At 42.8% G+C, this 21,080-nt stretch overlaps 1 protein-coding gene and 1 long non-coding RNA gene across 2 annotated transcripts in view; one reads left to right on the forward strand and one right to left on the reverse strand.

The window, feature by feature from the left end:
- Positions 1-21,080, reverse strand: part of tenm1 (teneurin transmembrane protein 1) — a 202,581-nt gene that overhangs the window by 66,312 nt on the left and 115,189 nt on the right. Inside the window, exons 16-22 of the mRNA XM_039615819.1 lie at positions 20,209-20,443; positions 18,824-18,943; positions 18,473-18,734; positions 16,200-16,485; positions 7,247-7,390; positions 6,286-6,538; positions 5,495-5,515 (exon numbers count right to left, since the gene is read on the reverse strand). Of these exons, the coding sequence (XP_039471753.1) occupies positions 5,495-5,515; positions 6,286-6,538; positions 7,247-7,390; positions 16,200-16,485; positions 18,473-18,734; positions 18,824-18,943; positions 20,209-20,443 (1,321 nt within the window). The remainder of the gene's footprint in view (positions 1-5,494; positions 5,516-6,285; positions 6,539-7,246; positions 7,391-16,199; positions 16,486-18,472; positions 18,735-18,823; positions 18,944-20,208; positions 20,444-21,080) is intronic.
- LOC120441316 lies at positions 14,479-16,397 on the forward strand. Its single transcript, XR_005613979.1, has 3 exons — positions 14,479-15,371; positions 15,946-16,063; positions 16,256-16,397. It is a non-coding gene; the product is annotated as an uncharacterized LOC120441316 (long non-coding RNA).

The following is a 21,080-nucleotide window of genomic DNA, read 5'->3' on the forward strand; positions in this document are numbered from 1 at the left end:
ACAGCTGCGTCAATGTATGATATTTTTGAGTTGAGACACTTTGGTTACAAAAGCAATAATGTAAAAATGACTCGTCAGCTGTAATTTTATGCCTGTATGTATCTTTGGTTTTGATTTCACCTGATGTCAAACAGACTGCTTAAAACAATTAAAGGAACACTTTGAAAACATCAGATTTCAATGGGGGAAAAACTGATACGACCTGGGTAAGGTGTTAGGAATGGATGGATGTCACATTGTTTGATGGGAATGAAAATCATCAACCTACAGAGGGCTCAATTCAAAGACAGCCCAAAAATCAAAGTGAAGAAATGATGTGGCGGCGCTTCGAGGTGACTGTTGTTGTGCTATTTAATAAATAGCTCATTTTGATGAAATTTTATTGCAGCAACTCAAAATAGTACTCAGTAGTTTGTGTGGCTGCCAGGTGCTTCAAGCCTGACAACACAGAGACATGCTCTTAATGAGACGATGGATCGTGTCCGGGGGATCTGCTCCAAGATCTGGACCAGGGTATCACTGAGCTCCTGGCAGCTTCAGATGGACTGAAACAGTGGGCGTTTATCAATATGCGTACTTGTGCGTACTTGCGTTCTCGTGTACTCGTGATACGTCATCAGTCGGAGACCAAGTACTGTTCCAATTGGCACGCATCACGCCGAGAACGCGAAAAAGTCCCGGATGTGTTCTCGATCCGCCCATTTTATCGAGCATGCATCGGTGTAGACTTGGGACAGCTATATATCCCAGAATGCATTTCGTCCAAAACTCAACAGCGGACTCCCGGCACATCGTCCCCCCCCCCGCTCGCGGTCCTCTCACTACTCAGGTTAAAGAAACTCCAGCAGCTGTCTATAGTATTGAGTGTCCACTACAATAGAAATAAAAGCGTTCTAACATCTCACCTGCTTGTTTTTATTAAGGTATGTACACGTATGTACATGTACACTATTTTTATTAATAGAGGTTTCACTACTGAGGTTAAAAATGATATATAAGTCACTTAGATCACTTCTAAATGTTAATGTTTGGTTTATTTCAGTGTGTTATTTGTTCCTGAGTAAACCGGTTTGGCTGTGATTAAAGTTAAGCTTCATAACATGTTACTCCCAGTTAAATTAGGAGGGACGGCGGTAAAAACTCCGGACCTGTGACATCATCACGTCGCGCTGGTGTTCCGACTATACAAATCACGAGTCCGTGCTCGCGCGTTCTCGGCGGTGCACGTACTCCCGTGCGTTCTCGGCGAGTACGTACTCACCGAGAACGCGAGTACGTACTGGCGTACTTGGGCATTGATAAACGGCCATAATGTCCCAGAGGTGTTTATTAGATTTAGGTCACGCGAGCATGGGGGGTAGTCAGTGGTATCAATTCCTTCATCCTCCAGGGACGGCCTGCATACTCTCACCACATGAGACCGGCCATCGTTGTGCACCAGGAAGAAGCCAGGACCCACTGAACCAGTGTAGAATCTGACAGTAAGTCAAAGTTCTTCCTGATACTTAATGGCAGTCATCGACTAGCCTGCAGAAGTCTGTGTGTCTCTGCATGGATATGCCTCCCCCGACCATCATGCTAAACTATGTTATAGGCAGCATGTTCTCCACTGCTTCTCCAGACCCTTTCATGTGTGTCACATGTACTCAGGGTGAACCTGGGGACAGCACAGAGCACCAGTGGTGGTCCCGCCAATTCTGGTATTCTATGGCAAATTTCAATCGAGCTCCACAGTGCCAACCAGTGAGCACAGGGCTTACTAGAGGGAGTTGGTCCCTCAATCCACCCTCATGAAGTCTTTTTCTGATTGTTTAGCCAGACACGCTCACTGGAGGTCATTTTGTAGCTCTGGGGGTGCTCATCCTGTTCCTACTTGGGAAAACCGGTGGGTAAAGGACCTTCTACGGCCCTGGAGGGAGACACAGCAAACCTTTGTGCCATCCTGGTGGAGTTGGACTACCTGCGCAACATCTGTAGTGTCCAGGCATCACCTCATGCTACCAGTGGTGACACTGACACTATTCAAATGCAAAACTAGAGAAAAACCCATCAGATGAGTACTGACATGGGAAAAATGTATAAAAAAATTCCTGTTTCGGGGGTTGTCTCCGTGTTGCACCTCTAGTGCACCTGTTGTTAATTTCATGAACGCCACAGCAGCTGAAACTGATTAACAACCCCCTCTGCTACTTAACTGACCAGATCAATATCCCAGAAGCTTAATCAACTTAAAGCTCTACTCTGATGAAAAAGTAGTTCTTTCATTTTTTTTAGAAGTATATGCAGGATCATCTTTAGTGTTAACTTCATGGCGTTTCAGTGGACCGCAGTACGGCATAAAAAAAAGCTCTGACCCAACAGAAAATAAGAGGGAACAATAACAAGGAGTGCAACAAAGGTCCAAAATTAAACCCAGGCAAATCTGACCTCAGCTGAATGAGTCATGGGGACAAACAACTGCCCGTTGTTATTGTGTTGTTATTGTTGCTTGATGAAAAGTGGACAAAAGCCTTGGAACCGATTCACCGAGAGGCTCAAATAGACAGCATGTTGCACAGGAAGAAACACCTTCGTGCGGCGTCATGTACATGTCCTACTGCTTATAAGAAATTGTCCTTTTCTCCTCAAAGCCTGAGCCAAACATTTGCACAACTGACTTTATTCGCCCTTACACTTCCTGCAAGCTGCATACTGTCCTTTGTGTCGGATGAATTGCAACAGTGTGGGCAAGCAGCTGTGCAGGCAAGATGTGACTTGTTTCTGCACATGTAGTCCACAGTTCATTAATTACATAAAACCTTTGATACTGTCATGCTATTGTGTTGCATTGTGTTGCATTATTATTAAGACTTGAACACAGTGATCAAAATAGTGAGAGGGAATTTAAATTTTGCACTTTGAACACTGTAACTAACTGAGTTCCGGGCAATTACTTTTGTAGCGTGAAATCCAATGTCAGCTGGGTCTGGTCAAAGGCTTCCTGCCAATTAAACTTGAAGACACCCTGTTAAAGGTTTCTTTTTTCCTCCTTTCTTCGGCAGCTATTCAATAAAAAAAAATGTCCTGCAAGGAAAATTACAATGTCAAGACAAATATTTCTGTTGTCACGCTCGTGCTCAATTAAAATATTTTTACGGGGCTGCAAACCTTTTCATTTTTTCTTTTTTTTTGTAACCAGCGTGTCCTTATGATTTCCAGTTTGCTTTGGACAGCCTTTGTACCCTAAATATCCTTTTCTTTTAAAGAAGAATACTTACTGAACCTTCTCAATGCCCAGAAGAGAGAAAAAAACAAAAACAGCAACATCGGCAGGCTTGCTGTCAGTCATCTAGTCCATTAAGTGCATAACTGTTTACAGAGCTCAGCGCTGAACTGCACATACATAATTTAAACTCGATCCTAAGAGAGTTTTATTCACCGAGTTTCGAAATGTGCCACTGCTCGGCGCGCGGCGCGGTGTATTTGCCGGGCCTCTTGAAGCTAGCGTGAGCATCGCGTGCTGTATATGACTGATTACAAATCGCTTCACCTGTCTGTTCCTCAATTAGATGCTCATAGCTCCGAATGCTTTCCTCCAGTGGAAGGAAAATGAACAACAATAACAACCGGAGCACAAACAATCCCACTCCAGCCTTGCTCGTTCCCACTGCACGCAATAACAAAACAGTGATCAGAGTTGATAGACACAGTGATCTAGCTGTTCCTGACTGTCTCTCTCAATCGACCGTCTGGGCTCTCAGATAATATTGTAGAGGACTTCCTCCCCTATTTGCTTAACTCCGCGCTCCGACTCTTAAAGGGGGGGAAAGAATAGACAGCGGTTTCATGTTGAGCACTTCCCATACCGTCTTCCCCTCAGAGAGCACCTTGTTTTGAAGCCCTTTTGGCTGATCGGCACTTTGCTGGGAAGAATGCATAGTGAAAAGCTTTGAAAGCTGAATATGGATGAATAATTAATGTATTTGACTTAGGGAGAACAATAGCACAGAATAAAGGAGAAACTCTAACATGCTGCTAACAGTAAAAAGCTGCTGTGGAGGAAAAGAAGGGAGCAGAAGCTAAAAGAGAAGCCTCCAGGGTAAGGAAACACCACCCGAAGTGCCTTCAGAAGAATCCAGCTCATGCAGTATAGGCTCCAAATCTCGTTATTGCGTTTTATCTGACACGCTAGCCAGATTTACTCAAATACTCCTTCACTAACACAACCCATGATCTTGTAAATGCGTTCATTTGAATTTATTTCAGGCTGGGATCAAATTTTCTGTTAATAATATATATTAGTGGATTCTTTCAAGAAAAGTTTTAGCCGATTTTTTTGAAAAATCTGCATTTATGCTACAACAATAGCCCAAATACTTTATGCATCTAAGACCGTTTATCCATTACACATTAAGCTTTCTTTTTCAGCTATTATTTTTAAGCAGTCGGAAACATTTATTCAGCTACTTATGGCTAAATGCCTAACAAAGACAGCTATTTATTCATTTTTTTGGCATCTATTTCAGCTAAACAGAGCATACTGTAAGTTCAGGTGGGTCACAAAGTCGAGTTCAGCTACAATCCCAGCAGATTGGCCGATCTCAAGGCAACACACCTCCACCGCCTCCTTTCCTTCTCTACCTCACTTGTGTTAGCTTGTCTGCTTCTCCTGTTTCTTCTTATTTAAATTTCTGGAGCTACTCAACAATCTCTCCACATGACAAACGCAGAAGTACCCCACTGAGGTAAAGCGGCTCCAGATGGGAAACACTGGCTACATGGCTTTACAGTAGAAAATTACCAACAGTTTGCATATTTATATATTTTTTTGACATTTGTTCCTACCCACCCACAAAGTACATCGCAATCATATTATCAGTTCTGCACGGTTTCAAATTTTGGCACAGTATCGTGAAAAATAGTCAGGGTTTTTGAAATTGGATAAACCCTCTCTTGCTCTTCCACAAACACCCACGAGCACAAACACACACACACACAATCGGCTCGATACGACCCACGATAGCGGTGCACGCACAGACGCAAACATCACAACACACGTGCACACACAGAAACCCTATAACATCTGTCTAATCTTCTGTCAAACATAGCGTACAGCGCTCGCAGCATCACAGAGGCTTGAGACCGGGGCGACGTTGAGGCCACTCCCGGCCTCGGGCCTTTTAGTCTGGCTCGGGAAATGAATGAACCGAGGCATCCTCCAAACAGACTTTCAGTAATCCTCTAAAAAAATGAAATCCTTGACATTTTGGCTGCGGTCCAGCGTGCAAATTTTAATATCACCTAGTGAAATTTAAATGAGACATTCATAGATCTAACTGCGTTCGGAGCGTGTGCAGAACCTGCACGCGCGTGTTGCAGGTGAAGGTGGGTCAATGCAATTTAAAAGGAGGCAAACAAACAAAGTTAAAGCTCTGCAGGGCGTTTTGCAACTGTCTATTCCCTCGACACACATTTGTGCAGGTATATACAGGAGGTGTAAATCACCACTTCTCACCTGTGTCTGGTATCCCGGTTCCTGATAACAAGCCATAAAGGAGCGTTTCAAAAGGGAAGAGAAGAGAAAGTAAAAACAATTATTTATGAGGCTAACGAGAGTCCCTCAGAATTTCATAGGCTGCAAAATTTTCTCCCCATAAAGTGAAATTGGGGTTGCTTTAGACAGTTGTATTGTTTCACATTTAATATTAACCTAAACAAGAAGCCGTTTTTGGCAGGTTGGGGGTGTTTCCACCCAGAGGAAACCTCTGCCTGAACCAGAAATATTAGTCAGACAGAGAATAAAAACAGTGAATGAGAGTAAAGATACATAAGGAGAACACTTTACAGGACAAATGACTGTGCAATCCCATTGAGATTCTACGCTTGAAAAAATACAGAAATGAGAGAATGTAATGCCTGCAGCAGAGTAGGAGATATCATCGTCATAATCCAGAGGAAAAAAAAGAAGAAGAAGAAAAAAACGTATCTTTGTCTCTCAGCAGAGACTTTCAGCTTCTCTCGCATCCTAAAGAGGTAGATTAGAGTCTGTGATCTCTAAACCTCACACGCTCCTCCTTCTGCATGAAGACGAACTTCAGAAAGAATTCCACCGAGATCAAATAGATCGCAGCTGCAGATCCCATCCGCAGCTAATGCCATGCTAACCCGTATCAGCTGAGCTAATTTTTTATTTCACATTGTGCTCGAGTGAATCCGATGCACCAAATCCCACTGCTTCCTACTGCGAGAGATCCCTACCAAAAGCGGTCTTATCACGAGCACACCCAACAAGATCATTGCTCTCACTTGAGTTCCAGTATGGTTCTGGTGTATCCGTCTGGGTGGACCCTGCGAATGAAGTTAAAGTCCCCCACGTAGAGAGAGCCGTCGGGGCCGCTAGCCAGCGCCACGGGGGCAAACAGCATCATGTCCCGAGCCGCACCGCTGCAGCTTGGGCCACACGGGACGCTCCGATAGAAGCCGTTCCCCATCACGGTGCCGATAACAGGGGGCTGCTGGGACAGGAAGACGTTTTCTCCATTCCCTTTGTGAAGGATTCCTGGGGAGAGGGGAATGCAATAGTGACAAGAAAGACCCTTTAAGTGTACTTCCTATCAGTGGGTGCATGCTAATGTTGCTGAAATCCTTTATGAATGCAACGATTTTCCAAAGTAGGAATAGTTTCAGTTCTTTCACTTGTCAGATTTGGGGTCTGTCTTTTTTGTTTTCCTTTGAACTCATCACGCCAGATTTAAGGGGCTACAAGAGTTTTGGGATAGGGCGATGTCTTTCACTCCGTTGCACCGACCAAAATTTTGTCAGTCTGACTTTTTGGACTTGTTTAAATCTGGACCAACCTCTTCTGTGTGCCTAACTCTTAACAAGTAACAAATTAAGATTTCTTGTGTGAGAAAATTAAAATTTGATACATCTCAAACCACTTTCTGAGCAGCTTTAACGACGATAACGGCACATTGTAGCTGAGTCACCCAGACTACAGCGTTTTGATGTCCTTACTTCAAGGACATCTTGGACTTCTAAGCTCTGTATCATTTCATGTAGTCTGTCTAGACTATCAACACGTAACTTAAAAGAAGTAACACAGTGGTTCTTATTTATTTCAATGTCAAAGAAAGAAAGCAAAAAACATCCATTTTTTTCTTTCATAAAAGACAAAACTAATTTGAATTGAATTCAAGTTTCTCCAATTCAGTTTGTGGCTTTAAAAACGCAGCCAGCTTCCCCAAAAACAAGCAGATAAACTCACCGCTGCGAATGTTAAGGGCATGGTGTTTGTCCAGAGACCATCCTCCAAGGTCAGAGGGGACCAGTTCAAATCCCTGCATCAGAGCGGTCCTTCTTTCCCAGTGGATAACACCGGGACACACCTCATACTCATAGCCGACTGCCACTGGAACAGAAACACGTGCACACATCGAGAGCTTAACATTAAGCAGTAGCATGCAATTCCTATGTGCTGCAGACCCGCTGTGCTTAACGCTGCACCACGTGGCGCAAAATGACTGCACGCGCTTGTATCTGAACAGAGCCTGAAAACAAGGCAAAGCACACACAAGTTTCCCCATATCTTTTTCAAAGCTATATTGTATCGAGTGGTGAGATAGATAAAAGGCCTGTAGGGAGACCTCATCAGTGTTTGTGTTTGAGAGAGATCAGTGAGGAGTGGGGGCGTAATCAGGAGGAGTACGGCTTCATGAAGGAGCCCTAGAATTAGCTGCTTGGCCTCTTAGTTGTAATGATACGCTGTGCAGCTTCCCACTACAACTAACAACTATCAACAGATTTTTTTTTCTTTTTTTTTGGCTTGGCAGGATTAAATATGTTTCGGCACTAATTTGCCACTTGGAATATGTTTAAAGGCAGCAGGTGACAAAGCTGCAGGAGCTTTCAAAGCAAACACGCAAACATACTTACATACATGTCATTCTGCAGTGTGTAATCAGGCGCGCTCGCACACACCGAAGGACAGAAGCCCATGCACATGAGTCATTAGCCCGTTTCAGAGGTGGAAAAAATAAACACACAAGCAATACATTTACCTAATTAAGCAAGTGCTTCATTACAATTTTAATGGCAACTTTCTGCTGCCTTTTCTCTCACACATTCCAGTCACTGCATGCCTATAGTCACTCTGAAAACAGCTCTATAGCTTTAAAGCTGTACGATGTCCTATGATAAACAAGACCACCTGTAAAAGTATTTGCAGAAATATGCTGTTGCTGAAGCAGCAACTGTAAAATGGTTCTCTCATAATCAATTTAATGTGTACTTGTATTTAAGTATGGCTCAGACTACAGCAAAAATAGGACGACAAAATCCTTGCGACTATCGTGCTGAGTGCAATCGCTCTCAGACAGATTGCAGAATGTTTGCAAATACTCGCTGTTCAATCTGTAAATGCAGATTGCAGCACGTAATCAGTGCAATTCTTTTGCTCCACCATTTATTTCTCCAAGTGAGGATACAACATAATAAATCACACAAATGTGAGTTACTAAGACTTGTGGCAGGCAATTTACTGCACGTCTTACTTTGCACCTGATGGTTGCTGCTAGGAGTGCTCATTTACTTGGAATTAGAGGGGGAGATGTTATCAAACCTGTGAGTGCAGCGCCAAAACTTTGGCACTGTCCTGGCACTCTTTACTCAGTCCTCGCTCTGTTTACAACCGAGCCCCACATATTCCTGCTCGGCAATAATTACTGAATATGGAGGAGGAGGAAGTACAATTCTAATGCAAGATGCATACAAACATACATCTTTGTATTGCACAATCAGAATCAAAATACTTTATTAATCCCTAAGGAAATAATGTTTCCAGGCTTTTAGCGGCATTTCTACACCATGATCTCAGCAGTGCGCACACAGAGCAACTCTCAGCTTTCTGTCTTTAACGTCCCTTCACCACATAATGTCACATAATCTACTGGTATATAATACCACATGCCTGTACGTAACACTGACTTTAATAAGGACCTACAGTTTCACACAGCCTGCAGAAACACCCAGAGGGATGTGCACATTTACACACCTGGCTCAGTAACAGTATCTTCACACAGACAGCTCGCGATCTGATGGGAAATAATGTTTTTTTTTTGTTCTTCTGCACATGGTGCATATCAGTTGTTACACAGCGGTTTCTATGGAGGAGTAGTTTTCTCCGAATTAATCCTGGACTCTACTTGTGTTTCAGTCCTCAGGTCCACACACAGTCCCCAGCAATGTCTGTCAGAAAGAGTTCATCCTCATATATCGTAAACATATCGATTCTCCGTCAGCCTTCTCTCATTTATCTGAGCTGCCAAAATGTTTTAAGAGAGAAACATATGTGTAAAACCTGTGCATACACTGATTTTTAAGCCACAAATTTGCACTGCCCTTTGCACTGTCATTTTAGTAATGACCAATCTGTGTGTTTTTGTCTGTTTATACATGTGTAAAATGTAAGTTTTCCCTTTTTTGTAAGCCTGGCCGTGTATGTGGCTCAGAGAGTCATGCCTTATGTGTGGATTTTGCTGTGTCCGGCCAAAAGGACCCTCAGGCCACTGAGAAATATCCTAGTGTTTCCAAGTGGCCACTCTACCGCTGGCAGACAAGTTTAGCTCTACACCTCTGATGCAGATGGCAAGAGGTTTGTGATTTTCCCTGATTTATCGCAATTAGTTGCTCTAATATGACAAACTCATATGTTATTGCCAACATGACCCAGACTGATAGCAGACCGACTGTGTCTTATTGCAGTTTTGGATGCAGCACTGTTTTACGTAGTGTGACTGTAGCAGTATGTAGCACGCTTTAAATCTGACACAGAGTACAGTGTCAATTTAGAAACACCGATTAACCTAACATGCATGTCAAAGTACCCTGAATAAATCCACACAGGTGCACAGTGAACATGCAAACCCACAGCCAAGGCTCTAATCTGGAACCTTGTTTCTGTGAGACTGTCAATCAATCAATATTTTATTTCTATAGCACATTTAAAAAGGACAGTGTCCATCAAAGTGCTTCACACAAGGCAGCAAAGCAGAGTACAACAAAAGGCAACAAAAACACTTAAAAACAATTATAGTTACAGTTACATAGCACAAATGCAGACCAGGTGGAAGTCCAAACTAATTTGCTTCAAAAACTACATGGAACAGGTGAGTTTTTAAGCATGATTTAAACGATTGAATGGAATCTGACATGCGAACATCGACAGGAAGATTATTCCAGAGTTTGGGTGCTGCAATTGCAAAAGCTCGGCCCCCTGCAGTCTTTCGTCGGGGCCTTTGTTGCACTACGAGCAGTTGGTTAGAGGATCTGAGTGATCTCTTGGGGCTATACACGTCGAGAAGGTCTGTTAGGTAACTGGGCCTCAGGTTATGTGGGCTAACCATTATGCCACCGTGCCACGATAATGTGCAATGTTCTGTACAATAACACTATACAGAACACAACATAGGAAAAGGTGAAATTAGGTGAAAATGATTTAGAACAAAATGCAAACACACTGGGACGGGCAAATTGTCAACTAATAAAACTGTGATGGTAAACATTTTTGAGTTATTTCAGCTATTTTATAATTCATTAGTAATCATGTTTCCATCCAGCTGGTCATTCTAACGCTAAGTAACACTCACTGACCCTTTCATTATTAAATATCTGGCTTTCACAGCTAAATGCATTTGATTTTAAATGCACATTTACCTATTTTACCTGTATTAAGGCAGGATTGAGCTTCGGTTTGCATTGTTGTCAGACAGTAAGAAGGATCCAGGTTTGAACCCCGGCTGTGGAGCTTGCATGCTCTCTCTGTGCCTGCATGTGTTTCATCTGAGCGCTCTGGCTTCCTCCCACAGTCCAAACATTAGCATGTTTGGCTAACTGGTGATTCTAAATTGGTCATGGATATGAGAAGTATATAGTGCTGTATGAATGCATGGTTAAACTTAGCTTGAGAGGTGAGTAAGACTGGAACAGCATTACATAAATGCCAATCTATTACAGTATAGGTAACTATCTAAATGGCAGTCGGATTCCTTTCAATTTTGTTTAGCGTTTGGTTGTCTTACACATTTCATGAAGTTGCATGGATGCAGCACAGATGTATTAGCAGGCCTTTATTCTGTTAGCCAAAATAAGCAGTCAAATTAAAATCACAGTGAATTATGCACGTGCCTGATAGCCAGTGCTAGCATTAGTTGATAATTCCCTATTATCAGTATGATTATGGTAAATCATAGAAGAATATCATATTCAGTGTTAAACTGCTCTGAGTGAGTGATGGGCATTACTGTATCAGGTACCTCGCTGCTGTAGCCAAGCAAACAGGAAAGAAAAGGCCGTTCCGTCTTCCTTACTTAACCACAAGATGCTTTAAAGCTGCAGGGGTTCAGTACAGAGCACATTTTAAGATGATACAGTGTTCTTAAATGAATATAATGATATACTGTAGAGTAAGGTTAGGTTGACACATCTACACAAAAGCTGGAGAAGAACAGTTGTCGCTGTCAATCACTGTTGGCACTGATCTCTTTTAACTTCACTGTAGACCAACATGCCTGTGAACTGACGGGCGCTCAAGGGAAACCATGCGGCAAAGTCAGCATAAAGATCAGATGAGATGCCGGAATACGTAAGTAGGGGCGCTCGTATTATGCAGAAACTCAGGAGATTCCCATTAACGCGGAGAGAAACTCTCAGCAGACACACGGGGCCGACTTAAATCTCCAAGTTGGAGGGTACGATCGATAAGGTGATTGGGGAGAGAAAATAATCTGTAATTTGGGGCACTGGGGATTCTGGAAGAGAAAAAGAAACCTTATAGTGTTGGACAAAAGTTCTTAGAGCCAAGGAACTCTCGCTTTGGTTTTCGTTCAAAAAGTCCATTTGTTTCAATTTTATCTGCCTTAAGCTCAGTTAGGCTCGTAATCTTAGGTTTAAGGTCAGGCTTAAAGGACAGAAAGAGAAGTGAGAGGGATCAGAAAATGCAAAGCTAAATATATTCTTCACAACCAAAACAAACATACTTGCATTGTGCCTGTTTTGACCCTTGAAGTTACATTGCATGTCCTCTTCAAAAGCCTGTTTGACAACCTGGAAAGCATTCCAGCCTTTGTAAAATGTATTAAAAGTTGCCATGAATACATTTCTGTAAATAGGAACATTTTTCTGTTTTCTTTAAAAAAAAACAAACCTACAATAAAACTGACTTAATATGAAGAACAAAGCTTTTTCCAGGACAAAACAGGCGAAGCAATCTCAAAGGGAAAGTGTCAGTGTTTGGAGAACTGCTTCACAACCGAATATTACTCTAGCTATATTACAAGAAACGATACAAGAGAACACACACTCGCTCGCAAACAATACGCATGCACACTATAGTCCATAAATGCACACTCAATATCTCACAGGTGAAAGCTTTCATTCCCCACTGCCGAAGCCTCAGGCAATGTGTTCACCCCAGCAAACAGAGCATGATCTCCCTTTCTCTTGCTCTCGGTGGCACATGGGTGTGTGTGCATGCACAGACATATTGCAAGATGTGTGTGTGCGCGAGAGACCGTGCTCGTCCGTGTCTTTGCACCAACATAGCACGAGGAACTATAGAGAGGGGAGGATCAGGGGAGAACAGGGGAAGAGAAGACAAAAACAATGAAGGGCAGAGGAAAACAGGAGCGAGGTAACCGGGGAGATCACAGAGAATGGAGGAAATAACAAGGAGGGAAGAAAAGCAAAGAGAGATCAGGACAGGACAGAAACACAGGAAAGCAGCTGTCTGGGTAGAGGAAGAGGGAGGCGAGGGAAAGGGGGCAAGAAGGGCGAAGTGGTTTAGCAAAGCAGGGTAAATAAAAACAGGGATCATGTGAGCTGCGAAGAGGTGAAAGATCACGAGAGAGCCGGAGCAGATGAAATGCCGCTCGAACAGATAAGAAGAGGAGAGGGAGGGCTCACGAGGGGAAAAGAAGGCCTGGGGACAGAAAGATGCAATCTTGGTATGAGGCCCTACACTCTGGTGGACAAAGAGTCTGGTAAGCCTGATCTCAGTGCTTATGGAAAGCTCTATCTTGCAGCTGCACTGTTTGCGCACACTCCTTCACAAAGAGGAAGCCGTGGACACAGATAGCGGAAAGTTCAATGGTTTAAGCCTCGATGGCATCTTACAAAGGGCTGTTTTTTTGCCATAATGAACCTAGAGTGCAATAACAGTAACAGTTTCACATCCTGTAACTGTTTTTCACACAGGTGAGAGAAGACACTGGGGAAAAGAGAACAGAAGGCCGCGGTAATGAAAACCTTCAGTACACAGATTTGTATTTATGTGCACTTTACTTTGTTTTATTTTCTCCCACAGAACCAGCGTCAAACGCGTCCAACGGGGCTATCTCCCTGTCATAGCTGACGATATATACTTGTAGCCTTCCGTCTTTCCACTCCTCCCTCTCCGTACATCTCTACTCTTCTTTGCTGTCAGCGCCGATTCAGGTTTCAGGGACCTTGGACGGAGTCGAAAGCTGCGTGCTGCTCAGTAACACTGTCACTGTTATTTATGCATATGTTGTTAGTCGCTGTGGTTTCTCTGCTGTTTTCTTCACCGCAACAGGTGTTGAAGCAGATTCTCAGTGTTTCTCTCTCTCTCTTCCTCTTCTTCTCTGAACTTTCTCCCCAACTCCACTTTCTTTGGTTGTAATAACCCAAAATAAATTCTAATAAATTTTGGTATTTTTTGCCCTTCAGTCAACAATTCCGATTGCTACAGTGACGGACAGGACAGGGAAAAAGAAGAAAATGTTTCCCTTCTCACCACATTCACGATATGTTCTTAATGTCATCATGATATTTCACTTATAGGAAACCCTTTGGTGTGCTGCAGTGAATTGGCAGTTGTCGAACTACTGTTAAAAAGTTTAAATCAAACACTGAAATCTCCCATCTGTAATTTGGTAGCAGGACATTGTCCATTAACAGTTGGGTGATTACCCACTGAATGGTCAATCATTTACACAATGACTTCCAATCAGGCTTTTGTGCAAACCGCGGTGCTGAAACGCTCCCTCGCAGACCTAAGAGTTAATAGGGACGATGATAAAAGAAAATCTGTTTTTCTGTCTTTCAAAGGGTTTTATTCATCTGGCCTGCATCCTGTCTGAAAGAGGAAAAAAAACATTTGTCTGAATCCCTCAGATTTGAAGTATACTAAGCTAACAGGAGCTTTGCTTGAAGGAATAGTTAAATATCTCTGTGGGCAGGCTTGTTTGTTTCCTTGTCCAGAGTTGGACGAAAAAAGATTGATAGCCCTCTCATATCTGTGAATTAACTGGAGCGAGGGGAACACAAGGGGAAAGAGCTACCCTGGCTCCCTCCAATGTTCACAAAGCTCGCCTAAAAATATGCCTCCAAACCTCACTAATTAATGCGGTTTAGCTTAAACAAAGCTGTAAAACCAAGCAACAAACTGTGGGGTTTTTTTTGAGAAGTTGCGTTCCGCTACATTTTCTTTTTCTTGGTGAAAAACAGTCTTATTTATAATTACTTTGCGGCTAGGGCTTGGAAGGTAAGTGGAAGGTCTGCATGCTAAAGTGTCCTTCAACAAAATACTAAAACCAAAAATATCCCAAACGCACCGATCAGTGTGTGACTGTGTGTTTCAGATAAAGCTCCAAGGTAGACAGAATAAAGAGCAGTGTTAAAGTGTGGCTAGAAATATAAAGTGGATGGGAAAAGTTAAACTGCCAATCCTTTTGTTAATAAAAAGCAACTCCCAAACCACAAACTGTTACATTAAACATCTGTGTAGGCTCGCATTCATCAAGGTCGTGATCGTCTTCAGAGCTTGAAAGAAGAAGCCCACTGGACTTCTTCAAGTTTGTGAAGACTCTCATCCAAGAGGCATCTTCAGTTCTAAAGTCAAAGGTGGAGAGTCCCATCCATTTAACCCCTAGTGGGGGTTGTTGCCTTTGGAGGGGGTCCTGGGAGTCGTTGACCTACTACTGATCATGTGTGTTTCTTCTTAACTCACCTTTTTTCATTCTTTATGAGTTCATACACCCCTCTGCATCCAATCACTGGTTATTAGTAATCTCTGCTGTCTTCCACAATGTGTCTATTGTCCTGTTTCCCTCCCCTCATCCCCAACCCCCTGCGGCAGATGCCTGCCCCTCCCTGATCTTGGTTCTGCTGGAGATTTAAAGCTGTTAAAACTAATTTTTCCTTCTCACTGACACCAAGTGCTCCCTCATAGGGGGTCATCTGATTGTTTGGGGTTGTTTTCTGTTATTGCAGGGTCTTTTGGTGTTGTGAAGCATCCCCTCTGTTCAATGACTGTCGTTCACATAGATGGCCTCCTTCAGTCCTCTTTCAAACCATCTGTCTTCTCTGTCCAAAATGTGAGCATCATCATCCTTGAAAGAGTGTCGTTTGTCTTTTAGGTGCACATTTACAGCTCAGTGTTGTCCCATTGTGCCATGCATTTATGCAGCGCTGGTTGGTTTCTCCAATCCAGAGGTTCTTTTATTCAAGCTCTCAAGACTGCTGCAGTAACCTCGATATTTATTAGTGCATTTAATGTTTAGTGGAAACAATTCTATGAGTTAAAAAATAGTCTGGCCCTGCCTTATGAACATGAGATGGTATGATCGTATCATGAAGCTATGAAAGAGCGCAAATAAGTAAAGTGTTGAAACGTTCATTTAAGATACAAGTTCACCAAACCCAATCATAGGAGATCAAACTCAACACTTAAAACTTTAATGGGCTGAAAAATAGGCCTTTTTTAATCTCCTGCTTTCGCTCTTTCACACACACACACACACACACACACACACACACACACACACACACACAGATTATTATGATTATTTTTGAATGCGAAAATTATTATGGACTGATGGCATCATTATGTTTACTATGCAGGAGGCCTATCATAATATTATCATTCATTTTGTTATTATGTTTCCCCAGGCAGACGCCTTTCACATGGCACTCAGGACTGCTGCTGGTTTTAATTTATCTGAGATCAGTTGGATGTTTACCTATGATGCTTTTAACAGACGCTCCCATGGCTAAGAACAAATCAATAGTTTGTAGTCCTTTTCTTGATCCACAAGTTATCTTATCTTCTTTCCTTTGCAGTATTTGGCATGAAAGTTAAATGTTTGTTGCCAAATGTGAAAAAAGAAAGAAGACATTCATGAATAATTTCATATTTTACCTACCAGTTGCATAAGTGAGACCCCAGACCTCCTGACCATAAACATCCGTCTTGTTCCAGACGAGCCTGTGGACCAGACCAGGCCCGGCAGGATACCACCGCTGGTACAACCTCCCTTGGACAGAGGCGCGGACATGAACCTTGGACAGACCGCCCAGCGGGGAGACAGGGGATGATGGGGAGGGAGGAGTGAGGAGGATTCGCAGGAGAGAGAGGTAGCCAGCAGCACGAGTGCTCAAGTAGCTCAGCTTCACAAAAGCTCCTGGCATTGAAACGTCTTCCTGCACCGCCTAGGGAGAATAAGCAGAGGAGCAGAGTGAGAAATACAGGTGATGGTGAGAGCATAAATGAGAATTGAAAGAGTGACAGAGTAATATAGGAAAGAAAGGTGTTTTATCATGACTTTGTATTTGTTTAATGAGCTAGAGTAATAAGTGTTATTGGCAGGTACAGAAAAAAATAGACAACAGTAAGGTGCAGTAAGTACACACAGTATGTGTCAATGTTTTCTTATCTTTTTTAATAAATGAAATGAAGTGTGCACCACAATGATATCTGTAGAAAATAGAAAAAGTATTAAAGTCTTGAGTCATAGATGGAAAATGGGAAGTAAGTGCAGTGATTTATTGAAACATGCAAATATGCATTAATTTTATAAAATATAGTATATAAGACAAAAACTGAAGCTTTCTTGTCATTTTGTCTTCACGCTTCTTGAAGGACATTTAAAGCTCCTCTCTGGATGTTGCTGCCTTTTGTTCTGTTCTCTGTCAAGATGATCGCACACTGTGTCAATAATACTGAGATCTGGGCCCAGGGGAGGCCAATCCATGGCTGATGTTGTGTTTTTCCATCCAAATATGGTTTTACTGCACTGGAAGTTTTGGCATCACTGTCATGCTGATCCGTACCAGCTGATGCTTGCCAGATGGTATAGCATGGTGGCTAAATATCTGATGGTACTTTTCCGCGTTCATAAATCCATCATTTTTCACGTGACAGTAACAAAGGACTAAAAGCTACCATTTAAAATTGGTTGTTCTGTGTCTGTGTCTCCGTGTTTCATAGGTCAGTTTTAAGTGACTTAATAAACAAACAAAAAACATTCATCTTTGGATGCTGGCTGACTTTTGAGCTGTTCTCTGTCAAGGTGATCCCACACTGTGTCAATAATATTGTTATCTGGGCTCTGGGGGGAACAATCCATGATGGATTGTGTTCCATTGTTGGGGGTTCTTCTACCCAGATATGCTTTTACTGTACTGGCAGTGTGTTTGGGATCGTTCCCATGCTGAAAAATGAAGCTCAGACATCTTCCATAGGGTATTCCACGGCGAATGAAAATCTGAAGGTCGTTTTCTGTTCATAATCCCATCAATTTTTAAATATCCCCAACACCATTGGCTAAAATGCAGCCCCACAGCCACCATGATAGAGCAGTGTATATCCAGTACATACTGTATTACTTTTTTCATAAAGTTGTACATTTAAGCAGCTGCCTGTGTTCACTATAGTCAATGAACATGTTACATGTACGAACTGTCAGTGCTGTTCTTTCCATTTATTTACCCGATGCTTGTGTGAGCTAAGCTAAGATAAAAAATGTCCCCTCATTCGTTTTGATGTTCTGTTGATACGAAGTGCAGATAGTGTGTCTGTGGCCATGAATGATGATATTTTCAAGCGAGAGCGTCACTTTCGTCTCCCTGAAAAGGGATAATGTGCTTTGTGTTTTTAATCTACCAAAAAACCACAAAAAACAAATGTAGCGAGAGAGAAAAATAACGTCACAGGGTGAGGTCCTGTTCTCTGTGAACAACAAAAAAACCCAATCTTTGGCGCTACATTGTGAAGTAAATATGTAACCATCTGAATGACCTTCACATCTGATTTTCAGGTACCTAATTTGCTTTTGTGGTGGGGAAGTGCATGGATGTAGCACACATTTGCATTTTGTTCATTTGGTGTTTGCATGATGCAAATATGAACCGAGCTAAATTTGCACAATCCTGTTTGTCTCAATCCTGTGAGGCCAGGTTGGTTTGTTGCTGAGCTGTTACAAAGTTTATGCAAGCTTCATTCTCGCTGACATTCACACGCACACATTAAATGCTTCGTTACTCTTGCTATTTTTATTTCTTTATGACTGAATTCAGGCAATTATGCTCAGTTAATTCGGTGAAAAAAGATATCAGGAAATCAGCGCCATCACATAGCTACAATAGTCGTGGACTTGTGTTTGAGAACAGGGATTATGTCTGTCAACAGGGATTTTACCTGTAGCTCAGGTATGGCTGGCCCCTTCTCTGCACACGCTGCGGTGTATCTGGAAAGTGGGTAGGGCAGGACGAGAGGATAGGGACTCAGAACGCTCCTGATGTCACATTTAGGAGCTTGAGGTTCCTCCCTGGACATTGTCACCTGATCTAGAACCAGAAAGTTGTTATTTGGGGTCCAGATGGTTCGTGTTTGAGGGAGGAAGGGTGGACGCTGGAACATCAGGGTCATAGACATGGCGCCCAAGGTCACCAGGTCGAAGCTGGAGAGAAATGAGGAGCAACTAAGTTTGGAGGAGAAAAGGAATTAGAAATGTAATTTTTTGTGTGTCTCTTGTGCCTAAATTTGTACCTTCCATCCTGCCTACTTATGGTGTAACCATACTCGGGGTGCTGCGGAAAAGAGATGTTGACTCCAACGAGAGGAGAGCCATCCTGCAGCACAACGCTACCTCGGATCACAGCTACCCGACTGCCAAAACAAAGACGAGAGAGAGAGAGGGAGAGGGAAAAAAAGAGATGGAGATAAACAAAGAGAGGGAGCGATGACAGGTTTACAATGATGGAGAACATAATCACTGTTTGAAGAGAGAGGCACATTGTGACGCACTTGCCAAATGACCTTGTGCGAATAAAAAAGCAGCTGAGTTTATTCTTCTCAGTACAATTCCATTCTTCAGCACAGAAAAAAATCTGCCAGAGACTGCCAGGATACAAGGATCACAAATATAGCTTCACCCACAGTAAAACCTTTCAACACCTTGTCATAAAGAGACCAAAACTTCCACATCATTTTTATATTACAGTGACAGCGCTACCTGCAGCAAAAAAAAACACAAGAAAAAAACAAAGCAGGCCAGGTTGTTCTTTAAAAAGGCCCTGAATGATGAGAAGCATCTCTCCCATTTGAAAATATTCATCTTGATTTTGCAGGTAAAGAATGGATTACGCTGCTTGAACCTGGACTAACAGCTGCCCTGGTGCAATAAAGACAGATTTAGGCCGACGCATGCGTTGCACACGCACACACATACGCACACATTCACGATTGAGTCAATCTGTTACTCCGGAAAAAAGGATAAATGAAGGATGGTGAGGTGTTCTCCGGGTGACTGCGTAGCCCCGTTTGTTACTCCTGTCCTGAAAGCTGCAATCGATTTCCCCTCAGAAAAAAATGCCACATAATTAATTTATTTGTTTATTCTACAAGTGAACCAACGGGGTCGGGGAAAAAGAAGAAGCACTTTGCCATTTTTCAGAGTGGTACCCCCTTTTGTTTTCCAAACCAAATTTTCTAGGTCATCATAATGTCGCTGAGATGGATTTGCGCTCTTAGACGGCAGTCAGAGGGTCCTGAAAAATTTATGGTGACACCTTTACGACTGGTGTAACTGAATGACACATAAAGCATTAATATGTACCAAACAAACACTCTGTAGCTGGATTCTGACACGGATCCTGGAAGAAGGAACAATGTGCTGTCGTGTGACTGCCGATCTTCGGGGTAATAGATGTACGCGCAGGCGCTTGAACACACGACATGCCCCATTCACATGCAAACACAAATCCTCATTAAACAAATGACATCCAGTGGACGTTGCAAGTCATTAAAATTGATGTATTTGTCCATCATCTACTCCTGAGGTCTTTCATCGCACTGTGCAGTCGAACAACTTGAGGACACGGATGTGCAAACACAAATACTAGATACGGCACAAAGAGTAAATAAGTGCATACCTGGTATCAAAGGGCACGTCTCCAGGGAGAGTGTGCGTGGCCGCCTTGCCGAGAAGGAAGCGGATGCGGTGGTAGAAGCTGTGAGTGTGTGTGCTGGTGGGAGAATGAGGTGTGGTGAGGGGAAGCGAGCCCTGCTGCAGCAGGGCCAACGGGTCGGCTGAACCCTGGCACAGGGGGTCCGAGCCACAGCTCAGCTGCTCGCAGCAATCGGGATCTACGCAGTCCAACAGGCCATCTGAAACGCACAGGAGGTTAAAAATGTACAAAAGAGAAGAGCAACAGATGCAAAAAGGCACACATTTTCAAACAAGCACCACAGATGAGGTGGTTTAGAGGGGAGTTGAATTTACTACTTCACCTTAGAATGCATAATTAACACAGGCTTTAATATTTGTAAGTGGCTATAAGGTTAAGAGGACCAAGGCCAAGGTACTGTATGCACTTTCAGTGAAAAGACTAGAAGCAGACCCAATAAAACCTCAGACATAATATCAAATAAATGATTCTTGCAGTGCCGGCCAGTGAGAAACTCTTTCGGAGTAATGCGATCCGCAATAACGAACTATGCATGCATCATCGTTATCACAAGAATCAATCAAATGAAATTTATTAGGGGCCATCAGAGTACAATTATAGCATCTATTGCTATAAATCAGACTTGAATCGCCAGCATTATTTGAATGTGATCCATAAAAGGCTGGCATAAACAATGAGCCACGGATACAAAGCAGGGCGGCAGGTAATAGGACCCAGGCTGGCATTTGTGTTTCCTATTTCAAGCCTGTTTCTGAAAAGGCAGGAAACAGTGCTGACATTTAAATGCATCTGACCACAGAGCAGGGAGCTAAAGGCCAACAATATTCTATTATAAC

The sequence above is a fragment of the Oreochromis aureus genome, linkage group 2 (genome assembly GCF_013358895.1).
Source record: "Oreochromis aureus strain Israel breed Guangdong linkage group 2, ZZ_aureus, whole genome shotgun sequence".
Classification (NCBI taxonomy): domain Eukaryota; kingdom Metazoa; phylum Chordata; class Actinopteri; order Cichliformes; family Cichlidae; genus Oreochromis; species Oreochromis aureus.